This window comes from Siphateles boraxobius, unplaced genomic scaffold, assembly GCF_051911475.1.
Source record: "Siphateles boraxobius isolate OS27281-9 unplaced genomic scaffold, OSU_SipBor_1 29, whole genome shotgun sequence".
NCBI lineage: Eukaryota > Metazoa > Chordata > Actinopteri > Cypriniformes > Leuciscidae > Siphateles > Siphateles boraxobius.
In genome coordinates this window covers 12,820,329-12,845,589 of record NW_027508908.1, presented here as the reverse complement: position 1 = coordinate 12,845,589, position 25,261 = coordinate 12,820,329, and the positions used below count along the sequence as shown (strand labels likewise).

At 39.4% G+C, this 25,261-nt stretch overlaps 1 protein-coding gene across 1 annotated transcript in view; it reads right to left on the bottom strand.

Annotated features, from left to right (window-relative positions):
* Positions 1-24,041, bottom strand: part of vegfc (vascular endothelial growth factor c) — a 43,319-nt gene extending 19,278 nt beyond the window's left edge. The window contains exons 1-4 of the mRNA XM_077246631.1: positions 23,602-24,041; positions 7,156-7,366; positions 6,732-6,922; positions 2,780-2,919 (exon numbers count right to left, since the gene is read on the bottom strand). Of these exons, the coding sequence (XP_077102746.1) occupies positions 2,780-2,919; positions 6,732-6,922; positions 7,156-7,366; positions 23,602-23,712 (653 nt within the window). The 5' untranslated portion in view covers positions 23,713-24,041. The remainder of the gene's footprint in view (positions 1-2,779; positions 2,920-6,731; positions 6,923-7,155; positions 7,367-23,601) is intronic.
* Positions 24,042-25,261: the final 1,220 nt, after the last annotated feature.

Here is a 25,261-nt window from a genome sequence, read left to right as displayed (position 1 = left end):
TGACTAACCAGCATAAAAAGAAAACAAGTAAAAGTTGTTGACTAGTTTTCATTACTGATTTCATATTTTATTACTGATATAATGCCTTCCTTGCTCCAACTGACAGGTAATGTTTTACTAAACAAAGTCATCAAATGTTCAACGGCAGCACTGCACTGTATGTGTGCTTCCCCTCTTGTTTGCAAACAGATCTCTGAGCAATGGCGTAACGTACTGGCTTCCAATGCCACACATGTGGGATCGATACGTTTCCTCCACACAGAAAAAGCAGGCGCTGTTTTTGCACACAAAGCGTACATTATTAAGTCTTTTTCACTCTTTTTCTCTCCTTTCGTCTGAATACGCATTCCAATGAGTCACTGTTTAGCATGCTGACTTCTGTCACGAACAGTGAATGGGCTAATCCTTCGTTCTGTGAGGATATAAAATGATAAACATTTACACAAAGTATGCAAGGGAACACGACAGGGTTGAAAACAGAGGCTGTGCTTCATTCTAAAAAAAAAAAAAAAACAGAATGATAGAAAACAGACTCAGGTTTCCCATTCTATTCAAGACAGTATTTTGCAACTCTTTTCCAGGATGTTTTATGGGATCAACACCTGTAATGTTTATGCAAAAACAAACTGAAGGTTGAGGTTCATTGTGGTTCCTGGCATGCAAAAACATGCCACCACAGCACACAGTCATGCCAAAAACAACAATGTAGAACAATCTACAGTGTTATTGATTTTGTACAACATCATTAAGTCATTGGCAAAAAGATAAAAAGTGATAGTTTAGTATCATTATATGATATAAAACTCTATATCTAGGGAGGTCTCTTAGCCCATTTTAGGGTGTGTTCACACTTGTCATGTTTGGTTAAAACGAACCCTGGTGCGATTAGTCTGTTAGTGAGGTTCATTTGAATAAGTGTGAACGTTGCCATCTGAACCCTGGTGTGCACCAAACAAGCGGACCAAGATTGCTGAAAAGATGGACCACCGACCAATCATGTTGTGAACATATCCCTATCATTTTAGGTTCGGTGTTTAAAATGTCAATCTGAACACTAAACAAACTAGGACTAAATGTTTTTTTTGGGGGGGGCCCGGTCCAAACTACAACTGTGAACACACCCTTAGTCAAAAATAATTGATGCCATTTAATGGAAATCAGATTTAATCAGCAGTTAGATTAAAGGTTAGATTAGGTTATTAAAAGCAGAGATAAACTTTTGGTAAAAACTCCTGGTTAAAAATACCTGGAATCAAACCCATTAATTGCGTATTACCAGCATAGACAATTAGGACCCACCAGCCTTAATTGAAAAATTATTTTTAATTTGAACATCTGTTACAAATAACATAAATATAGGCTTTTTATCATTAGGCAACAAAATAATACATGTGCTTTGTAGCTCACTTGTCTGTGCTGATTTGTTAATCAAGTCTGTACATTGCACGGTAAGTTCATTAGGATTCTCTACTGGGACTATCCTGATAAAATTCTTACAACAACATATGAACAGGAAGTTCTCTGTCAGCCTTAACAATGGGTGGCCACACCACAACGCCAATATAAAAAATCAATTTGATGAGCTACTGTACGTCATTGGGTGTGCAGTTACATCCAAAATACACACATTAGTGCAGCCACATATCCGCTGATGAGACGCTACACAGGGCCAAAGCACATTTGGTATACAATGTAAAGTCAGTATCTTGAATGTCTTGGATGATGAAACTTCATCTATTATAAGTTAACCTATTACAATATTATTGTAAAGAAACGTTTTAATTCACATACTTTATCGACGTGTGTTAACAAAATAGTTCAGTGGGATTAAAAATGTATTATTTTACTCTATTTTTATGTCCTATTGTTTTTTAGATTAATAGCTCATATAATCTTAAAGTGTAGTCACAAATTAGGACCAGTGTCAATAGTGTAGTGATGCATGATGCACGGCTCATACAGATGTCTCTTTAAAATCAAGCCACTTTCTGTTCGTACACTGGTAAACCATGTAAGCAGCTTGAACTCCTTGTAAAAGCGACATTTTGGGTAAACCATCCCTTTCAGTAATGAGTAGTATTAATTAGCTACATTTACTGACTTGGTACTTAGTTACATGTAATTATGCATAATTTAAAGTTATTACTACAGTAACTACAGGTAACAAGGACACTTTTAAATAAAGTTTCATCCAACTTGTCTAGTCTCTTATGTGGTGTGCAGCATTGCTACCTAGAGGGCTCCAAATGGATCACTTGTGAGGTTTCAGGATGTTTAGGAGCTGCCTATTTAGGTGCTTGACTGACTAGATATTGGAACATAGCTAAAATGTGCCCAACCTTCAAAAGGAAAACTCTACAGTTTTATATTGATATTCAAAATGTCACTCTTAAACCATTTTACATAATCAGTGATACTGACTACACATGGATGAGACACTAAACTGATTTCCTGTTCTAGTTCTAACTTAACAAAAACTTAACAAAACTTAACACTTGAAAAAAGAACAAATGGATTTGGAACCATGGTTTTCACATTCACAGAAAGCCTCAAGCTGATGTGGCGTGATGCAACGTGACAACAGTCGAGCCCTGTGTAGACAGTGTTAGTCCATCACTGATATTCTATTCTAACCTCTCAAACGTTCAAAAGAACAAATAAATGAGAGAATACTGTAAACTTAAATATTTAACATGTTAAAAACCTTGACATAAAACATTTGGGTTTACACACTTCAAAAAGAGTGCTTTGGGAGATATAAAGGAGTGTGAACACTTACTCTGCTAGGGCCCGTCGTATGATTGAGTGCCGCTGTCGGTACACATCCAGTTTTGACAAACAGCTGCAGGAAGTGTGGTTGGCGAAGCTTATGGTGACTGGCTTGGTCCCTTGCTTGATAGGAACTGTGATTTCAAACAACTGCAGAGTGAAAATAGAAGAAAGGTCACATTTTCAATAAAATACTACAGACTAACACAGACTAACTGACGTGTGATGTGAGACCGCATGAAATGTTACTTATACTTTAAGGAGTTTTCTAGATGTCTAAATGAATTGTGGGCCGTCAATTATATCTAAATCAAGATTAATGAATGGATTTATGTCTAAAGGAGTTGTGCAACTGTGATTGCACAGTCTTTCTATGAAATCAGTGTACAGACACAACCACAACTACAGTCTGATCAAACTGGTAAGGGGAAATGGGTAATGGGGAACTCGTGCAATATAATTTGCAAGGCAGGCAAATAATGTTAGACCAATAAATCAAAACTTCCTCCAGCTATGGGGAAACATTCCAAGGAATTTATGTTGAATGTGCAATCATAAGTGCTAGTAACGGGAAAGTGCTGCTAAAATGGCATGTACTAAACTGCAAATGTACTTTACAGTTAGTTTTATGTCATATATATGATATATCATAAATGACAATGATTCTCATTCTTTATTTATTTTATGAGAATGATTAAGAACATTAGGAAAGTAGGTGTGCTTTCAAAAAAAAAAAACGAACTTGCCTAAAAGCATAATTGGATCTGACTAATGTACATGATTCAATTAATACCTTAATGGGACAGTTCACCCAGAAATGAAAATTCTGTCATCCTTATGTTGCTCGAAATTCATTGATCGAAATTCATTGATAAACTTTCCCGTCAGTGAGCTGTGAGTGGTAGCTCACCACCTTAAGGATACTTTTATGATGATTGCTTTGTCTTTTTATGTTTTAGTTTGAAAGCTTCAGTAAAGATATTTGTAATTGCATGGAAACGAACATGGAAAGAAAGTCATACAGGCCTGGAACGACATGAGGTCGAGTCATATATACAATAAATTTCATTTTTGGTCTGTATTGCCTTGTCTACTCATCAAACTCTTATTTCTACTCTTCCACTCAGTTCAGTGTCTTTGAAATGGAATAGGTTCAAAAGCTTGAGAAATACTCTCTTTCTTTGATGTTTGCAGAACTACATTATTTAGTTGTTAACTGCTTTTACCAGGACAAGTGATCTCAAAAGCTTCACTTGATCACTCTGTAAATCTGTCAGCCCACCAGTCTTGATGATAAAATGACTTTACTGCAGTATTAACAGTCTACTAGTCATGGGTAATACATATGTGCAGGTGAGACAAGGGTTAGATGAAACCAGAAGTCCATTTAATATGTGTTTTTAGATGGCAAGCTAACAGATTCCCTTGTTACAGTTACATACATCACAGATATAAACTTGATATTTCACTCTTGAAGTCTTGTGGTCATTACATTATATTGTGCTCAATGTCAATATCATATCAATACTAATACCATTAATTCAAAAAACAAACCATGTTCATCAGATGCATTTTTTACTCTTGACCCAGTCATTTTGTCAATGAAACCTGGAGCTTGTAATTTCTTAATCCAAATCTTACTAAAATATTTTGAAGCATCTTCAGATTGTATCTGTTGTTCAGGCTTTGTGCCCAGAATGGGGGTGTTACGTCTCTGCTGCAGTAGCGTGGACATGGAGACCTTGACCTGCTCAGATGCTCAACTGGTGGGAGGGCGTCATGGTTTAAATCATAAGAGGAGAAGAACCCATTGCCTGCTAATGTCAGCCCACCCAAAATAAGTGGGCAATTAAAGGAGGCCTTCTTGCAAATAATTCACAGCCATGACCTCCCAACCAAACCCCTGCCTTGTCCACAACTCTCTAAATCAAAGCTGGACAGATCAGTTCTCTCTGCACAGGGAAGTAGGCTTTAAAACAAAAGAGACACTTTTATTCAAAGCAGTAATGAACATCTTTATTGAAGATTATTCAAGTTTACAATTAAACTATATAGTGTGAGAAATGAATTTATATATAAGGTGTTAGTTAAGGGTATGTAACAAACAGTTGCAGTTACATATGTATCTGTATATGATACAATGAAAAAATATTCTGCAACTGCATTCAGACAGAACCATATGTGTGTGTGTGTGTGGGGGGGGGGGGGGGGGGGGGGCTTAAACTGAAAGTGTGTCAAATTTAAAAGACAATCCCGTTTTTAGAAATAACTGCATTTCATTTATAGTATACTTATAGTTTACATAAAATAACTGTGTAAATCTCTTAATCCTTGTGTTTTTGTAAAGTCAGTCAAATAAATATTTACCATTCAATAGACTTTTTTTTTTCATTTTGAAGTCATTATTCCTGCATTCCCTAATGTAAGTATTAAGTACTTCCACGCTGGCAAAATGGACTTTCAGTGAAACGTGGCTGCCTATGCAGACTTAAAGCAAAAATAAACTGTTTGAAATCAGTGCTATCTGACTAGAGAAAACAGAGGAAAATGTATGCGTACAGGTAAGAAAGCTGCTGCCATAATGTTAGAATTTACCAAAATGCTGTTTAAAGAGTAGTCAAAGTACAATAATTTTTTTTAGTTATAAACCTACCCTTACAATAACTGTTCCGTTAATAACCCTCTGTTGATCCGATTGTCAGTGGGCAGGGATACAAAAATGCAGAAGGATAATCTGTAGTTTTCACAAAAGTCCTGAATCTATCAAAAGTCCGCCGAATGACACAAAAAGCTTGACAAAAAACTTGAATTTCTCGGCCCTGGTAACGCCTGCATCAGCAAAGTGCAGTTTGCTAATGCAATGGGGTAGAAGATGTAGGACTACAAATCAGTTGGACTACAAAGCCCATGAGTCAAGGCACTATAAAAGGAAATCAAAGTTGTTGGGCTTCCTCTTTGTGGTACCATCTGCTAAGGAGAAGCTGTGTGGTGTTTTTCAAGGCTGTTTAATAGCAGATGATAAGACCAGTTGATTAATGAGCAGCATAGAAATGAAATGTGAAGGTAAGGGTTGTGATTTATTATGGCTAAAGTGAGTTGTTTAGTTTTAACATTTCTATTTGATTTCTGTTGTAGTGTCCTTCTGGGAAATGGGTTGATTGGTTCCTCAGAGAATTAAGTAGATACATGTACGAATACAGGTACTGATCTCAATGGAATTGATTCAGGAAATTTGGTTTTAAGCTTTTTATATTGTAATCTGTTTTTTTTATGTTGAATGGTTTTAAGTGTTTTTTTTTATTCCTGTAAATATTTTATAGGACAATCATGAATGGTATTTTTTTTGTTCTTTACAGATGATGCATGATTGCAGTTTATTGAAAACATTGGTGGCTTAAAGGGGTCTCTGAAGAGATGACTAAGGCTGAATTGGGCCGTGCATGGTGAAGTGGCAAAGTGATGTAATGTATGAGATTGTTTTGCTTTGTTTGTTTTATTTTTTATTTATTTTTTCTATTGTGGTTCCCATTTCCCTATAGATGGTTTACTCTGTTAAGGTGGGGGGAATAATTTATGGTGGTTTGATTTGATTACTTTTGCTTTGGAGTTAAATTGTTTTTGTTTGATCTTTGATTGAGTGTGCACTTATTGTCAAGTAATCACCATTGGATAGGATTGGAAACCCTGTTGTCTGTAACTGTTAAAATATATATTTTTAAATTTGTTTTGTTTCTTTTTAATTTCTTAATACCCAATGTGCTACTGTTGAATGTTTTATAATACACTTTGATATAATATTTGCAAGAAACACTGTTCTTGTTGCCCTTTTCTTAGTTCTCCTCTGTTGCCAAGTGATAAGGGTTACACTAACATCAGCAAAGTTACACTTTAAGGTCGGTACTGCTCATCATTGGTTTGAAACAGATTTATTGACACAAACACCTGCTGAAAGAGTCACTCACTGTCTTGCTGATGTATGAAGTGCTGATGTTCACGCACTGAAGCTCCTCACTGTTACAGCAGCCCCCACATCTGTAGACAGACACGCAGGGTGGTTTATAGAAGGTGTTTGTAGCTGCCCCAAACTCTTTCCCCACATCTAAACAAACTTGGCGTGGCATGCACAGGGTCTTTCTCCACTCTGTCTCAATACCTGGAGGAAGCGCAGCGAGACAGGAAGAAGAGGCACATTAAAAAAAGGCCAGCAGTGAAATACATGGATTTGTATGCACTGCAATTATTGCAGATCAGGGTCTGACACATTCTTGGCATCCTAAAGAAACTTTTTGTCAGGACTGTCAAAAAGCATAAATTCTTGGCTGTAAGACAATGGCAAAAAACACGGCCAGCATAATCTGTGCCGGTCTTAAATTAATAGTCACTCACTTTTAATAATTTCAAGATTGATGAAAGCAGCCGCAAAGGAGGCCTCCTCCGACCTTGTTTCTGTGGAGCTGTATTCTCTGTGAGGTAAGCGCGGTCCCGCCTTGGAACGACACTTCAGCATGTTCCAGTAGCTGGGGTAAACTATCCTCATAAGTTCATCCACGCTACCCGCTGAACGTAACTGCTCCACCAGGTCTGGCTCTGAATGCTCCTGATAAGACACAGAGAAACAGAATAAAACTGGGGAAAAGCAGCCTGTTAACTTCTACAAAAAAAATCTTCACAATTCTTCTGTCACAATTAACTTTTTCTTAGTGAAGGACACAAATTAAGACTTGTTGGAAATCACAAATACCTGAAAAATTACTATTTCTTAAAAGGAAAGTCCACCGAAAATGACAATTCTGTCATTATTTACTCTTTCTCAAGTCGTTCCAAAACTGTGTGACAATCTTTCTTCTGCGGAACATAAAATAGGATATTTTGAAGAATGTTTGTGACCAAACAGTTTTGGTTCTGACTGACTTCCATTATACGGAAAAAATTACAATGGAAGTCAATGGAAACAGAAACTGTTTGGTAACTAGACAGTTCTGGTTCCCATTGACTTCCTATGTAATGTAATTTTGGTTCAAAAACTGCCCAAAACCCACATACCCAACATTCTTCAAAATATATTTTACATTCTGCAGAAGAAAGAAATTTACACAGATTTAGAACAATATAAGGATGAGTAAATGATTGCAGGATTTTCATGTTTGAGGGGTATAGAATTCTTCTTAACTGGATAGTCCAGAGTAACACTTAACAGGATAGTTCACACAATTTTAATTCTGTCATCTATGTTGTCAACCAAACAGTTTTGGTTACCCATTGACTCACTGTATTCTTTCATGTTCCAAATAAGAAATTCATATCAATTTTTAAAGACATGAGTAAATTACAGAATTTTCTTTTTTGGGCAAACTATTCCTTGGACAGCAACATAAAGTTACGCCTACAGTTACACCAGAGCTATACATACTGAAGAGGGTCTGATCAATGAGCTGGAAAGAACTACTGCAACAATTAAGCATGCCATATTGTATAAATCCTAAAGCGACAAAGAAATATCAATTGGTATGTTATTTTTATTGCATGTTTTAATTTCTCATTGATTTAAGAAATATGGTCTGAGACTCTACTCTCTGAATTAACATTTGGAGATCTAATCAGTGATAATAAACATTTGTGATTAAATTTTCCATTGTTTTATCATATTCTTATCACTAGACAGTTATAATACACTATAAATCACTATTTACTCATCAGATGGGTTTTTAAAATGAATGTACCACAATCAACCAACAGATATAGGTAAAGCTTTTCCATGTCAAAATGTGTGAATGTGAAGAGTGAAACTGAGACATGCAAATCATGCTTTAATGGATGGAATGGTCAGACCTCAATGGTTCAAGCCAATTTTAAGTATTGCTTACTCAGTAGGCTAATGGGTGGGATCCAGGGTTGCCTGTGAAGACTGAGCCATGTCTGTCTGCAGCAAGAGACACCCTAGCACACGCAATCAAACCCCCAAAGTCTTGACCTCCCCGCAATCCGCAGCGGAATGAAAGTTTGCAAGAAGTGTGAAAACACCAACGGCATCTGAAACAGCCTGAAGTCCCTGATGGAAAATGATACTGCTGTCTGGGACATTCCAGGAAACATGCCCAGTTTACCCAAATAGCTGATCATGGCTGTTGATAAAAAAACACCCTCCCCCTTTTGTAGAGGTGTTAATTTTTTTTTTTTTTTAAACAACTAGAAATTGAGCCTCAACAGAATTCCCCTTTCCAGAACGCCAGTCTTTGGTATTGGTCCCAGCCACTCTGTATCACATTTGACTGGTGAATAAACATACTTTTTTTTTTTATCGAAATCTCATTAGGCAAATCACAAAGTTTACAGCTGACAATTTATTATATCAAATGGTAGAAAATGAGCTTTCTCTTACCCTTGCATTTTTCTGTAAAACTTATTATTTACATAAAAAACTTTTTGGGGGGCTAGATAAGTACAATGCTTTTCTAGGCCTCCCTACCTAACTCACTTTCAAAGGAGATCCTCAGAACAAACAGGAGCTTAACAGTTTGACAATTGTTTGAAAGTATAAAATTGAAGGCCATTTTTCATGATACAGGTCACTTTGCTTTGCCAGAATACATACAAATGTAACCATTTACATGAAATATGATTGCATAGTTTCAAATGTTATCATAAAACCTTTGACATAGTTGCTGAACAAGATTCTAAACCCACAATGTTACCTGCAAACATTCAGTTGTACCGCATACCAAGGAAAATAGCTCTAATCGTGGAAAGAGGAAAAATATAATCCTTGTAGGAAATGACCGCTTCTGCATTGACTCCCTTCTGTTTATTCAGGAAACCCAAATACCACAAAAAGAGTATGAACACGACTATTGTATGTGGCCTCTTCCATGCCTTTGTTTACAGTGATTCCTGAGATAACACACTGGTCTGTTTCCTACCAGAAACAATGGAGACTGAGAAAACGATGTGTGGTGCACAGAACACAGACACATTCACACATGAGTCAGGCCCAAACTTCAGGTTTGGTAATTGTAAAAATGCTAATACAATGCCCTATTTTTATGTTTTAGTGGCAGCTAAAAAAAGACACTGATGGGAGAACGATACAAATGGGAACCATAAAGTCTGAGAGCACTTGACCCAGAAATGCATTCATTGTTTTACTCTTGTGATCTAATTCATAATATTAGGGATATGTTTATTCTAATATTACAAAAGAAAATACATTTTAATGCATAATAATAAAAATAATAAATTTACTAAATTATATTTCATCCACATTTACCTGTCAGACTCAATATCAAATATCATGTTAAATGCACATTTAATTTCATATAAAGATCAAAAGATAAAAAAAATAATACATTCAATTTCGGTTTGTTTTTCACCAAACCCTATCATATACCACCATAACACTTGGAATATATGGCATGAGACCATTCTGTGATACTTTTGCATCTTCTCTTAAAAGCTTGATGCTGTTGGCTAATTCACTGCCATTTTTTAAATTTCTCCTTATGTGGTCCAAAAAATAAAGAACGGCATACTGCATTAGAACAACACCAGGGTGAGTAAATTATGACTTAATTTTTATTTTAGGGTGAACTATCCCTTTAAATACAAAAAGTTTGACATTTTTAATGAAAGAAAATAAATAATACATCTGATTAATCAAGTTGAAGGGAGAATGGCGTCAATACGAGATTGCATTTGGCCCGAAAAGCAGTGATTCATGGGATGTAATGAAATGATGACCTGATGATAGATGCATACAACATAAGTGGCCAGCCATGAGCCACATTGTGCTGTTAACCAATAAAAAAAAGTCTTCACCTTCACCAAGCTAGAAAGTATGTCTCATTGAATTAACCACAATAGAAAGCAGCTGGGTTTAACACTTAGGACAGGATGTCATCTCCACTTTAACAAAATCATTGGATGCCACACATGCTCTCAATAATGACAATGACACCATGATGACTGCCATTATTTTAAAGTTCAAAAGTGAGTCAACAGTATTCTTTAGATAGCGTAGTGTTTCCTGAAGCAAATCACAAAACTGACACAATGACACAAACAACTAGATCCTTTTTGGGGCAATGAGGTTAGAGTTTATCTTCTAAGCTGATACCAGCATCCGTAGCTATTTTGGATGAGGTTTCTGGATGGCACCCTCACAGAATGAATTCCTTTAGTCTGAGTCAAAAGGCTTCATATTTAGGCCAGGTTTATACAGTTCCATTTCCATTACAATCACCCTATACTCCTACATTAAAGCTTAATCAAAACGTCAGCCATCACAACTTCGTGATTTATGAGTTCACTTTTTCATATACTCCTTAGGTAAAGATAACTAGCTTGTTGAATATTATTTAATCAAGAATTGATTGATGTATTTGCCAAAATACCGTTGTTTCAAATGTGTTTCAGCAGCAAAATTGACATTATCATCTGCTTTCTTACACAGATACGTTTATTTCATAGCTAACCACTCAGAAAGAAAACAAAATTAGCAATTTTAATGCTACAAAGGCCTCTCAAGCAGTCAATTGTGGTTTATTATCTATAATGCAATTGTGAAGAGAGGACCAGACAGTACAAGAGATTATAATCATAACAGTGCTTATTAACCAGATTGCTTCTGCACACATACAATAGGTTATATTTTCAAGTAAATACAAGGCAAAGTCAAAGCCATTACTGTACTAATTTCTACTTTCAACACAATGGAAAACAACAAATGCTGTCACTTTGGAGTATTGCAGACTTCAACAAATAGCATAACACATGCTCACTGAACTCAGGTGAAACATTGCCCCCATCATGGACATTATAGCAGTGGTGCATGTGCACAAGAACACATGTTGCATCTGTTCCAGACATACCTTTCTTACTCAATATTGGACTCCAGAGAGCAGGCTTGCAATGGTGCTGTGCTCACTGAACTTGAATGATGTCGTTGAAGTCTGTTGGGGGCATGTCTGGGTCTACGTTTGCCAACACTCAGGAGGAGAGTAAGAGGATCTGAAATATCATTAACCCCCTAATGATCTCCTAGAAACCCTAGAACTAACTGCAAGCTTTGAGCCTTTGACCTAGGGGAGAACCAATTCCTTGGAGAATAAGTCTGGCCACAAGTCTGAAGAGTAACTGAGACCCTCTTCAACATCCAAGCTTCCCACATTTCAGACAAACTATCCTAATCTGTCACGTTTTCCTAAAGCAGTTGAGATGCTCCCCAAGGTAGGAGGACTGCACTATGAAGCTCATGAATTCTATATTACGGCCTCTCATATGAATCCAAACCAACCGCTGGATTCAGTACACACACTAATGCACATTTGCAAGCGCTCTTGAGACCAGACCATCCGCATGGAAATAATTTTTCCAGTATTTAGCCTAGTATCTGTTGAATCCATTAATATGACTGAGCAGCATTGGATAAAACATAGAGTACCTAACAACAGAGCAAGGTCTATGTCTGAATCAGTCCATTCAAAAACAATGCTTTCCAAGTCCAATTTTGCAGTTTAAACAGTAAATAAGCTCCACATTGCCTCAGGTTGCATTGCAGTGTTTACACTTTGTTTTGTGCCATTGCTAACTACGCCAACACTAGAATTAAAAAAGAAAAAAACACTTTGAATTGATATCATATTAATTTGGCTCTGAATCTCAGCCAAAATAGAAAGTTGTGTATCATGCATGATAAGAGCAGGAATGTGCCATTTTGATTTTATGTTGACTTTAAGAAATAATCTAGAGATTTGTCTGAGTCTCATATGAACCTCTCTTCATTTTTTAGAAAGACTTGCTTTCTGGGTCTGATCCATTTCATGTGTAGAGGTGGGTGTGTGTCAGGATGCAATTACTGTGCACTTCTGACGTGTACTTGGTTAAGGTTTCTGTGGTGCAATAAAGCTATTAGCCTGGAGGGTTGCCCACTACTCAATAAGACCATAGGGATATTAGGTCTAATGTTCTGTAACCCAATTCTTGAGCTCTCCAAAACAAAATAGAGCTCTGCATCAAATCCCAATGAAACTCCCTGTAGACACGTTTTTAAAAAGCTACACAGATACAGTGGGTGCAGGAGGGGTTCTTTTTTGGCATAATTAAAGCATAATATGAAGCAAATATCCTGGCAGGACAGAAAATGTCAAGACAGTTTGTGACATTAGTAAGGTTTAAGCAGCATCCACTCAGCGAGTATTCATATGTCTTGGCATGTGGATTACACAAGTCTTAGAAAGGTTTAAAAGATTAGTTTGTCTAAAAATGAATACTCTATCACCAGTTACTTACAGTAATGTTGTTCGCAACCTGTATGACTTTCTTTGCTGTGTTAAACACAAAAGTTTAACTTTTAAAAGCGGTTAACTTGCTGAAATTTTAAGCTGCCCTTTTTCTTGCTACACTGTTTCTGCTCCTGAACTACTTTCACTGAATGGAAAAAAGCAGCTTCGGCATTTAGCTAAAATTTCTTCTTTTGTGTTCAACAAAATAAATAACAAATTTTTTGAATTACAGGCGGCTGAATAAATGATGACATAATTTAATTTTCCCAATTCTTTTTGTAAATACAATGCATTAAAGGGATAGTAAATCCAAAATTGAAAATTCTGTCAGTAATTACTCACCCTCATGTTGTTATAACCTCGTAAGACCTTCGTTCATCTTCGGAACACAAATTAAGATATTTTTGATTAAATCTGGGTGCTGGATCACTCCTCCATAGGCTTCTAAGGGATTGAAACTTGTTCCCCGAAAAGTTACTAAAGACATCGTTAAAATAGTCCAAGTGACTACAGTGGCTCAATCTTAAGTTTATCAAGCGACGAGAATACTTTTTGTGCGCAAAAAAAAAAAAAAATAACGACTTCATTTCAACTATTAATTTCCTTCTCTGTGGGCCTCGAGTCAGTTCACTAGTATAATAGCGTAAGCTTCAGTTGTTGTATGTCACACGCATCGACCACATGACCAGCGTGGGCCAATAGTGAGCCTACGTGTGACGTAGCACTACGTAATCAAACTACGTTAACTGACTAGAGGCCCACAGAGAAGGAAATGAATAGTTGAAATAAAGTCGTTATTTTTGTTTGTTTTTGCGCATAAAAAATATTATCGTCGCTTGATAAACTTAAGACTGAGCCACTGTAGTCACTTGGACTATTTTAACGATGTCTTTAATAACTTTTCGGGGCTGGCAAGTTTCAATCCCTTAAGAAGCCTATGGAGGAGTGATCCAGCTCCCACATTTAATAAAAAATATCTTAATTTGTGTTCCAAAGATGAACGAAGGTCTTATGGGGTTGGAACAACATGTGTCACGATGTGAGTTTGTGTCCTGTCATGTTCTATGGTTCCCTGTCTTGTCTATTAGTTATCCCAGGTGTCTCTGATTTCCCACTCCCCTTGCTATCTTGTCTAGCTCGTTTGTCCTTGATTATTTAAGCCCTGGGTTTCAGCCTTGTCTTTGTGAGTTCTTGTATGTCTTACAGTTCGCTGTAGCATGTTAACGTTGATGTTGGTTGTTCCTGTTCTCGTGTCCTGAGTCCTGAGTCCTGAGTCCTGAGTCCTGAGTCCTGAGTCCTGAGTCCTGAGTCCTGAGTCCTGAGTCCTGAGTCCTGAGTCCTGAGTCCTGAGTCCTGAGTCCTGAGTCCTGAGTCCTGTCTGTATAGCAGGGATCTCCAACCCTGCTCCTGGAGGGCTACTCTCCTGCAGACTTCAGTTCCAACCCTGTTCCAACACACCTGCCTATAATTATCAAGCAACCCTGAACAGCTTGATTAGCTGGTCCAGGTGTGTTTGATTGGGGTTGGAGCTAGAATCTGCAGGACAGTAGCTCTCCAGGAGCAGGGTCGGAGACACCTGCTGTATAGTTTGTAGTCTGTTAAATAAAGCGTGTGCTGCATTTGGATCCTGCCTCATCTCTGCTTCAACCGCACCCCGTTACAACATGAGGGTGAGTAATTACTGACAGAATTTTCATTTTTGGGTGAACTATCCCTTTAAGATTCAAATATTAAGACCTTAAGGCACCAGAAACGACAACCTACAAACATGAATCTGTAGACTAGTGGACTCTCTTGACTCTATTTCCAGAATTGATAACACTTCTCCACTCATTAAGTTGATTCATTGGACTTTTTAGTGCTAGTTTCTTGGGCTGTCCGAAATCGCCCTCTATACCCTTAAATATTATTAAATACCTTAAATTACTGTCATTATTAATTCATGTGTGTCAGCTGTGTTTAGTAATTATCCTTGTTGTGTTCAATCTTAAGTTGTTTCTTCTCTTGCACTCCTTGTCCAGTCACCGTAATACCTACACTGTCATGTTAACATGAGTTTACCTGCTCGTTATCTGATTAGTGTTATTATTAAAGTGATGTTTGGACAACTCTTCTGAGGCTTCAGCTGTTCCTGGGTACACCACACCATTACATATCCATTAGTTTCCATGACAGAGTGCAAGAAATCATTTCATCTTACTACTGGAGCTACCAGTTTGCTAAGTTTCAAAAAATGATTAAACAGCAAGCAAAAATTATGCAAAAGCGGCAGCCCATTCTACCACACTCAGTGTCTGAATTCTCTCAGAAGTTTTCATTCACTCCCTCAAGTGAAATATATTAGTAAACTAATGTAGGGAATAATAAATGAGCTTTTAGGGTGGCGATTTTGGACACTGCCCACGTCTCCAGAGCAACATTCCTCTATGAATTGACACCATAATAAAAAAAAAGCAATTAAAAAAAGCAGTTGATGTTACATAGTTCTGTACTTTTTTTTTAAGATGATATTCTGGCCTCAGCCTACATGTGCACGACCTGTTCCTTTCGCTGTCTCACTCCGACTAAATGAACGGGTCACTTCACAAACCAGTTTTATCCTTTAGAGCAGTGATTCAGGGTTTAGAAAGATTTCCATTTCCTTTGTAAGTCTCTGTAAATCTTTGTTAATCTGGAAGTCTTTGCTACACTGCAAGTCATGACTTCTCATTAAGATCTGTACAAATGACTGCATATCCACTCGTGGTTGAAAGAGGACTAATGACTTTATGTTTCTCGAAATTTCACATCTAAATTTGATTTATAAATAAATATCCCTTTTGTCTAATAGGGAAATATTCTGCATGATTGCTCACTGAACAGTCAGACAAGCTCAGGTGTAAAGGGAAACGAATGGCAAGGTTTTCACCTATATTATCTACTGTTTTTTAGCTCAAACAAATCACTGTAAAGGTGACCAATTTTACAAAAATGTTAAATGATATTCTGTATAATGTGTTTAACATTTCTGATTTATTGTCTATAAATGAGAACTTAAGGCTTAGTGATGGGGCTTTGTGGGTACATAAGACAAAAAAGTAGGGAAATGCTGGATTAGTCTACTACAAAGGTCTAGTCTCCATACCTTTTCTCACTCCTACTACTCAATGCTAACAGGTTACACTCCCAGAGTGGTCCACAAACTGGCTATAATTAGGTTCCTAGAAGAAGGCAGGTAAAAAAAAAAATGGGGGGGGGGGGTTTGGGGATTTTTCTGTTGTAACACATTCCAGTGCTTCTCCTTTCAGAGGAAATTGCAAAAGCGGTCTCGGATCTGAAAAAAAGTGCAAAAACCCCCAAAAAATCTCAGTCCCCCAGCTGCTTCAGGCATACTGCTGGGCCACAGTCAGGGCTGAATTCCTCTGCTGAAGGGGACTGAGATCCACAGCCAGTTTATAGACAGCGCAAAAAGGAGACAGCTACAGCTACTCAAATTGAAAATGCAAACATTACAGATTAAAGAGAGATTTTTACAGATGTCCAAACCAAAAAGTAGCCTTATTATTATTATTATTTTTGCTCCTGTGTCTGTCCATGTGAGTGAGTGACTAAATAAAGAGAGATATAATAACCCTTTTATATAGATGTACAGTAACTGTTGGCACAGCAGCCTTAAAGAGAACAAAGAATGTTCCGGGTTACTTGACTGTAACCCTGTTCCCTGAAACGAGAACGAGATGCTGCGCTGCTTTGCGCATTGGGAACGTCTTTAATCGTGACCTGCTGTTAATATATTGTGTATACACGTCAATGGAATCGATCCGGAAGTAATATAGCCTCAGTCGGTGACGTCATCGGCGCGCACCCGCGACACGAGGCTATAATTAGATGAGCCACAGGTGCATCGGCAGGATATTTTGCCTGAAGAGCAGTCCTGGGACATCATCAGCACAGCAATGCAGCGCAGCATCTCGTTCCACTTTTTCACTGAACAGGGTTACAGTCAAGTAACCCGGAACCTTCCCTTTCAAAAGCTACAATCGATGCTGTGCTGCTTAGCGCATTGGGAACGAGAACGCCCACGCCGCCGTGCTTGAAGGTGTCTGGACTCCTTACAGTTGTGTAGGTGTGCTCACAAGAACGCAAGAAAGCCCTAGACATTAGCTTGTGATGTCGACTCAAGGACGTGAGAGCCCGGAGTGGCATGAACATCCAAACTATAAAATCGTATGAATGTGTGCGGAGAGGACCAGCCTGCCGCATCACAAACAAACTGTAAGGGGGCACCTCTTGCCAAGGCAGCAGAGGAGGCGACCCCTCTGGTGGAGTGAGCCCTTAGACCCGTTGGCGAAGCTTGGCCGCGCGCCTCATAGGCAAGATCAATAGCATCCCTGACCCAATGTGACATGGTCTGTTTGGTGGCGGCAGCACCTCTTTTGCTGTCCCCATAACAAACCAATAGTTGCTCTGACATATCCCACTAACTAGTGCGGTGGACGTAGGTCTGAAGAGCACAAACTGTACATAGCCTGTGAGATCTCTCCTGCTCCGGCGTTGTGAACGGTGGAGGGCAGAAGGCCTCTAGAGTGACCGGATGTACAGCTGAGAAAGATACCTTAGGCAGGTAATCAGGATGAGGATGCAAAATCACTTTCACCATTCCTGGGGCAAAGTCTAAGCAGGATGGAGATATTGACAGAGCCTGCATGTCCCTGATTCTTTTTAGAGAGGTTATAGCCATAAGAAAAACCATCTTTAGGGTCATAAGTTTGTCAGACGCTGACTCTAGAGGTTCAAAGGGGGTCTCAACCAGACCTTCGAGAACTATTGCTAAGTTCCATGAAGGGATCTTGGTTCTTACGGGAGGCGTCTGGCCCCACGAATGAAGCGAGCAGAGGATGTCTCCCGAGTGGCAACCCGTCAACCAAAGCATGGCAAGCCGAAACAGCAGCCACAAACTTTGAGAGTGGTAGGGCATGTGCCTGTTGATCATTTTTCTTGCAGGAAATCCAGAACTGAAGCAATCTGGAAGTTGACCGGATCTGCATTATGCACAACACACCACCTTTCAAAAACACCCCATTTGTTGGCATTACTTTCTAGTGGAGAAGGCCCTAGCACTTAGAATGGTCTCAATAATGGCAGGCGAAAGCCCAGTGCCCCTCAGTTGGTACCCATCAGGGGCCAAACATGAAGGTTCCACAGTTTGGGCCTGGGATGGAATATCGTGCCCTCCGCCTGGGACAGAAGGTCCCTCCTCTTTGGAATCGCCCCTGGTGAGCCGTCAAGGAGAGATATTATCTCTGAGAACCATACTCTGTTCGGCCAAAGCGGCGCTATCAGTAAGAGGCAAGACCCTTGCTGGCAAACTCTGGCTAGAACTCCCGGGAGCAGAGCCACTGGAGGAAAAGCATACAGGCGCATTTTGGGCCATTCGTGCCAATCGAGCTGATTACCCTCCCATTCCCCTTGAGCTGGACGACCACTAAAGACCTCTCCCCAGCCCATCAGTGCGATCTTGGCCTAGCCTGACTTTGCTCATGGTTAGAAAGATTCGAGCGGGGGACAGTTGTGCCCGCATTGTGATCGAATCCCAAACAATCCCGAGATAAGTCGTTCTCTGGGAAGGAGAAAGAACACTTTTCTTGGTGTTGAGTCTCAACCCTAGATAAACTAGATGAGCTAACACAATGTCCCTGTGTTGAAGTGCCATCTCTTGCGATTGTGCTAGTATTAACCAATCGTCGATGTAATTTAAAATGCGAATGCCCTGGACTCTTAATGGAGCCAGTGCCGCATCCATGCATTATGTGTATGTGCAGGGTGATAAGGCCGAACGGAAGAGCCTGAAACTGGTATGTTTCGCCCCTGAAAGCGAACCTTAGGAACTTCCTGCATTGTGGCAATATTTGTATGTGAAAATATGTGTCCATCCGATTGATCGTGACGAACCAACTGTGATGTTGAATTTGCGACATGACCGTCTTAACGGTTAACATCTTGAACTTGAGTGCTTTGACTGTATGGTTTAAGCCTCGAAGATCTAAGATTGGACGCAACCCCCCGTCCTTCTTGGGGACCAGGAAGTATCTGCTGTAATAGCCCGACTCCCTCTCTGGAAGAGGAACATGTTCTATGGCCTCTTTGCTCAGAAGAATTTGTAGCTCTTGTGATAGTACATGCATCAGCTCCGGTCTCACAGAAGTGGAGACCACGCCGTTGAAACGCGGAGGATGACGAATAAATTGGATTCTGTATCTTATTTGCACTGTGCTTAAACCCAAGCAGAAATGCCTGGCAGAAGTTTCCACGCTGCCAGACTCTCTGATAGTGGTATCAACTTTAACACTTCCTTTTGAGGGGATGTTAGATGTTCCGTGTCCTGGGTGAAAGTAGGAAGCAACGGAACATCTAACAATTCGCTGGAAACCGCTGCCCCCCAAAGCACCAAAGGTGGCGGGGATGGAGAAGTTTCTTGGGGGTAACGAGAAGGGGCGGTCATATATAATACGAGCCCCATCCCGTGGGGGCTACCCCCACCAGACTGGGTGCCAGACCATCAGGACTTCCTCTTTTTATTGATGATGGTCCTGAGGTTTGGTCTGGGAGGCTGCCGGGTGCGGCAAGCCGGTCACCCATCCTTACGAGGGGGAGCGCGACTTGCCACACTCTGCTTCTTAACCTCCCTAGTTCTTGAAGGATCAGGGAGAGGTTGGGTGGCCGATGGCCCCTCCCCTTGAGTGCGGCGAGGAAGGAACTGCACAAAAGCTTCCTCATGCTTTTTGACCTCTCTGAACCTGGTGACTAATAAGAACACTCTGTCTTTATCTTTAATTCCCGTCAGATTCAGCCACCGATGCTTCTCCGTGCTAATCAGCACCGGCATAGAATGGCCGATTGCACAGGCCGTCTGTTTGATAGCACAGAGAAACAGATCTGTGGCTCTACGCAGTTCGGTGAAGGCTTCCTCGTCAATAGTACTGCCAACACTCAAGTCCTTCAACAGGTCAGCCTGGTACGCCTGTAACACTGCCATAGTGTGCAGCGTAGCACCAGCTTGACCTGCAGCTTGATAAGCTTTTCCCACCAGCGCTGATGTTGTTCTACATGGCTTTGTGGGGAGGGTAGGTCTCTTAATCGAAGATGCAGATTCAGGGGCGAGAGATAGCTCGCGAGCGTATCTTCAACCCAAGGCATCTCCGAATACCCCCGCGCCCACAATAGTCGAAAAAGTCGACGTTGAGGGCACAAAGACACGGGAAGTATATGGTTTACTCCATGACTTTGATAGTTCGTCATGGAGGTCCTCGAAGAAGGCGAGAGACTGGTGTTTTGGTACCTCCCCCTGAAACCGGACAGAAACCTATCCTCTAGCTTAGACTTTTTGGGTATCTCTTGATCACGTGGCCAGTCAAGCTGTAACCTGGCCACTGCTCGAGTAACCACCTCGAGCAATTCCTCGACAGATTTATCTTCGCGAGAGGAATGCTCAGAGGCTGGCTGCTCATAGTCCACAGACACAAGAGATATTTCATCGTCCCCCGCGTGAACCGAAGAAGCACCGGGGAACACGTGGATCTGGTGACAAAGAAAGCGAAAGGGACGGACCCGTCTCTTGCTCTTCAGCCAGATCCATGCGAGAGCCCCACGATGGAAATGTGGGTGCGGTCTGGAAGTAGCTAAGGCGAGCACGCAGCATTTTGACAATAAATAATTCGCAATGCTTACGACATGGGACGAGAACATGGAGGGAGCACTTACTCTGTTGACTCATTTCTCTTTCTCTTTGTTTACTTTTTCTAAACTCTTTTTAGATCGTTAAGAGGTGACAAAAAGAAAATCTGCACACTGTCAGCTGAGAAACTAAATAACCCCTAACCAAGATCTGTAGTAGATAGAGGAGATAAATGCTTGCACACCAACACAGAGAGGTCTCTGAAGACAAAAGACATGGTGATGCACCTGTGGCTCATCTAATTATACCCTTGCGTCGCGGGTACGTGCCGATGACGTCACCGATTGAGACTATATTACTTCCGGGTCAATTCCATCGACGTGTTTACACACTATATTTTCATGATTAAAGACGATCCCACTGCGCTAAACAGCGCAGCATCGATTGTTGCTTTTGAAAGGGAACTAACCACTAACATCACTAAACTGAACTACTGTAAACATCACTTCATATCACCTACTCCATTTTCCTCCATTTACATTTGATACACTCCCCCAAAAAACACTTTAAAGACTTTTAAACATGTCATTCCTTTACTACATTCCACAATTATGAAAATAGGTTCTTAGAAGTAACAGCTACTGAAACACCCCATTTGCAGAAGTTGCCTAATTCAAAGAATAGTTGAACTGCTGACCTCCCCAAAGACGTGAAGTCTTCTTGCTTATGTCATAACAACGTCTGACTCTCCCTCCCCCAACCCCCCTCTAAAAAAAGCTCCTCTAAAGTTGTGAAAGTGCTGAAAGGTGGTTGTGCTAAATCTGAAGTTAAAGGATGAGCCGATCTGGCAGGTGGATTGGCTATTAGAGTGGCGAAGACAAGAGGCAGAAGTGAGTAATCTTTTCCACCTGTGCTAATTTTCCTACCTGGGAAGTACACATGTACCACACACTCACACTGGAGAAGACATCCCTGGGGAGTCCCTTGGTTATCACCAACAAGCAGAAATAAACAAGCATGGTTTAAAAGAGGGGGGTGGGGGAGCTCTTTTACTACTAGCTGAAGGTCCTTTATCATGGGTGGTTTATTCTCGGGCATTCATTACTAGCCATGAGACACACTCAGAGTGGCTGAAATATAATGCTAACTTAAACCAGAGAGTCTCAAGAGACTTGCAACATAGCGGCTAATAATACAAAATAGACGTTCTCAAAGCAGTCAACATCCCAGTTAAAATGATGGAGTTTTTGTAAAGCCACATGACAAAACAATTCGTCAGTCCAAATGAATGAGGTCAAGACTGCAGCTGAGCCTTTAAGACTACAAATCAGGGGGTCCCAGCACCTCATGTGTACTCACCAAGCACCCACATTTCCCAGATGACCCCTTCAGAAAGATAGTCTTACTAGACAATTACTCTCTCTACATGTACAATCCACATGATTTACAATTACAATCACAATTGCTCATGATTTACAGGACAGCTTTGCCAAACATACGAGAGATGGCCATGATAGAAAAGTCCAAGGGAGAGAAATAAGGTCAGTATATTAGCCGAGCGCTGACTGATGCCCAATGAATTATTGAGTCAACCATCCCATACATTCATATAGCGTACAGCCACATGTGCAATTATGGAACAATTATTCAATTTCGTGGCATAAGTGCAAGACAAATATCCCCCAAGTGGATTAAAAAAATCATTAGAAATTCAGCGGCTTTTTATGTTGTTGCTGTTGTACTTACGATTGGCTTTTGCTTCTCTCAGTGAATTCCAGCTAAATGAATCTTAATAACCATCGAATTTCACAGCGACCCACAGGAGTTTAAGAGAGAGAGCAGTGAAAACAAAGCAAGTCTAATTTTAGGCACTCATGATTAGTGTACTGTACGGCCCATGTCGCACATTACCAATGAGAAGCATTTCAAGACCTAGTCAAGATGTCCACATTGTTGCGCGTAACAAATGTTAGCTATCATTTATACCTGCACATAGTAAAATTCTTCTGCTGCTGTATACGAAATGATAGAATGTTGTGTGTTAATCATTTATAATAATGTCATTTAAAACATATTGTGACTGGGTGTGTGAGCCAAAGAATTAACAGACATCTCTTGTTTTCAGACAGGTCACATTGGAACTTATGAGGTAAGAAGATATAATGAAATTAATTGCACCCATTGAGTATATTTATCATCATATACATGATCAAAGAAACACTTTCTCTCTTCTTTCTTTCTCAGTGGGGAGACAGAAGAATGAGAGAGATAGAGAGAATATTTCTCAAGTTGCTGACCCAATGTCACCTGCTCCACTTCTTATGACAATTTAACTGTGCTCTCAAATTATTTCCCCTATAAACCATAGATGTGTGAATGAAGTTCTCTTAAAGTGACATTCATATGATAAATAGGCTACATGAAAATGGTAAATATTCCAGAGGTACTGGGTGCTTATAATAATTTGTTGAATTTATATTGCACTAAACAAAAACAAAAATAAATAAATAAACAAAGAACAGAAGTTCAAAGGTTGTTTAAATGTCGCATTACCCTAAATGGTAAAAAAAAAGTATGGCTTTAATGATCTGTCCAAGCTTAAGAGATTTAAATACATTTTGGGATTTTATATAAGCTCCATTCAAGTGTTTTTTTTTCTAATAAATGAATCAGTATTCTAAACTAAAGCTAATCTGGGCTAAGTACAAGCATAGTCACCAGTGCCAGTGATGTTGGCTGTTGATATGTTGCATCTCAAAGCTACAAGCAGTACAACTAAGTTTGAAAATAACTTAATACTGAGTTTAGGGCAAAAAATCATACCTAATAATAAATGATGCATCAAACCATTTTCTCCACTTTTAAAACATAAAACTTGAAAATGATCTTGCCAGTGCTTACCATGGCATCTCCTTGATCTTGGTCATAATCATAGTAGTCGTGACTTGACTCCAAAGCAAGGTTTGCATAAAACAATGCGAGACAGAAGACAGAAATTCCAAATAAGTGCATTTTAGAAAAAAAATTCTCTGAAGTCTGAGCAGAGTCTGTTGAAAGTTCCTCTTTTGCAGCTTTCAGCAGCAGGTTTCTAGAAAATTCTGTCCTTAAACTAAAATAATACCCATGTATACATCCAACATTTTAAGAAGACACTTCGACACTGGTCCATGGAATGCACTTTGAGCTCGTCCCTTCACAAGCGCCTGTGAACATCCACTCCGTGCGGAGAGAGATCAGTGTGGAAGTGCGCTCAGCGCTCTATGGCATGTTTTATGCAATTTCACGCTGTTACTTTGACTCCTTCTCCTCCCCCTCTCCGTATTATCCCAGCCTGCCTCTTCGGTCGCTGCTAGACACATTCCGAGACATCAAGAGAGGAATATGAGTCACGGCACGCGCGCTTTTCTCAGGTGTCAACTACAGCACGTCAAAGTCATTGTGAGCAACTCACGCACGAGCGAGCTGAATGAACCATGCAGTTGCCGTTTTTTGTGTAAGGTGAAAGGGCAGTGGTTCGTTACAACATGAAAACTGTTTTTATTTACCCATTCATCTCTTCTTTTTTTCTTCTTCTTTTTTTTTTTGGAAGAATATGCAGGTCTGGCTTTTTATAGGCCTACTATTACAATGAACATGCACGAGCATCAAAAATTAACTCGAAAACAAGATTAAAGTAGCCTATCATGAAGTAGTTCATGTGACTGTTTAGGCTACTATTATATTAAGACATAAACCTAAATTAAAATGTTTTAAAAGAGTATACAAATTTAGTACACCACTTATCGACAATAAAAAAGTGTTTTTTCAGCATGCTCAATTTAAACTACGTTTAAAAATGTAATTAAAAACAATAAAGTAAGAGTAGTATAAACATTGTAAACCAGACACTAAATAATAATAATAATAATAATAATAATAATAATAATAATAATAATAATAATAATAATAATAACAATAATAAAATAACATTATTATTATTAATGTGTAACGTGTATGGTGAATTCTGGTTATTTGGGCCACCTTGATTGGGGCTGGATAAATTGGGATGACTGTCAAAAAGTGGAACAATGTACCTGAATTCACCCTAGTCATAGTGAGCTTCTTTGGGGAAGTTTAAATTCTCTTGGAGGGTTTTTCTCCATAGGGTGTCTTAGTCATCAAGTTCACTGAGTGCTCTTCTAATGCTGTGGAATGCAAGTCCTACTTGAGTCATTGTGTTCCATTCACCGCTGTCAAATTGTTGCATTTAATTTTGTGATCTTCACAAATACTACTTTAAGTAGCAGGCTAAACATGCACTGTCAAACGCATTCAGTGTTAACACTAAAGGTCTAGTTTGAATAGGCTCAGGAGCTATAGGGTTTGTGAATGATAATCTAATTGGCCATGGCACTATTGAATACTTCAGTGTGAAAATACCTGACAATTCACATTTAAATTGCTGGCCAAATGCTTTCCAGGGCAATTGAGATAAAAGTTCTGCTTTTGTTTTAAATAAAAATGATAACGATAAATTATTGTACCAAATGACTGGTGACAATACAGATATGGTGGTTGTTGT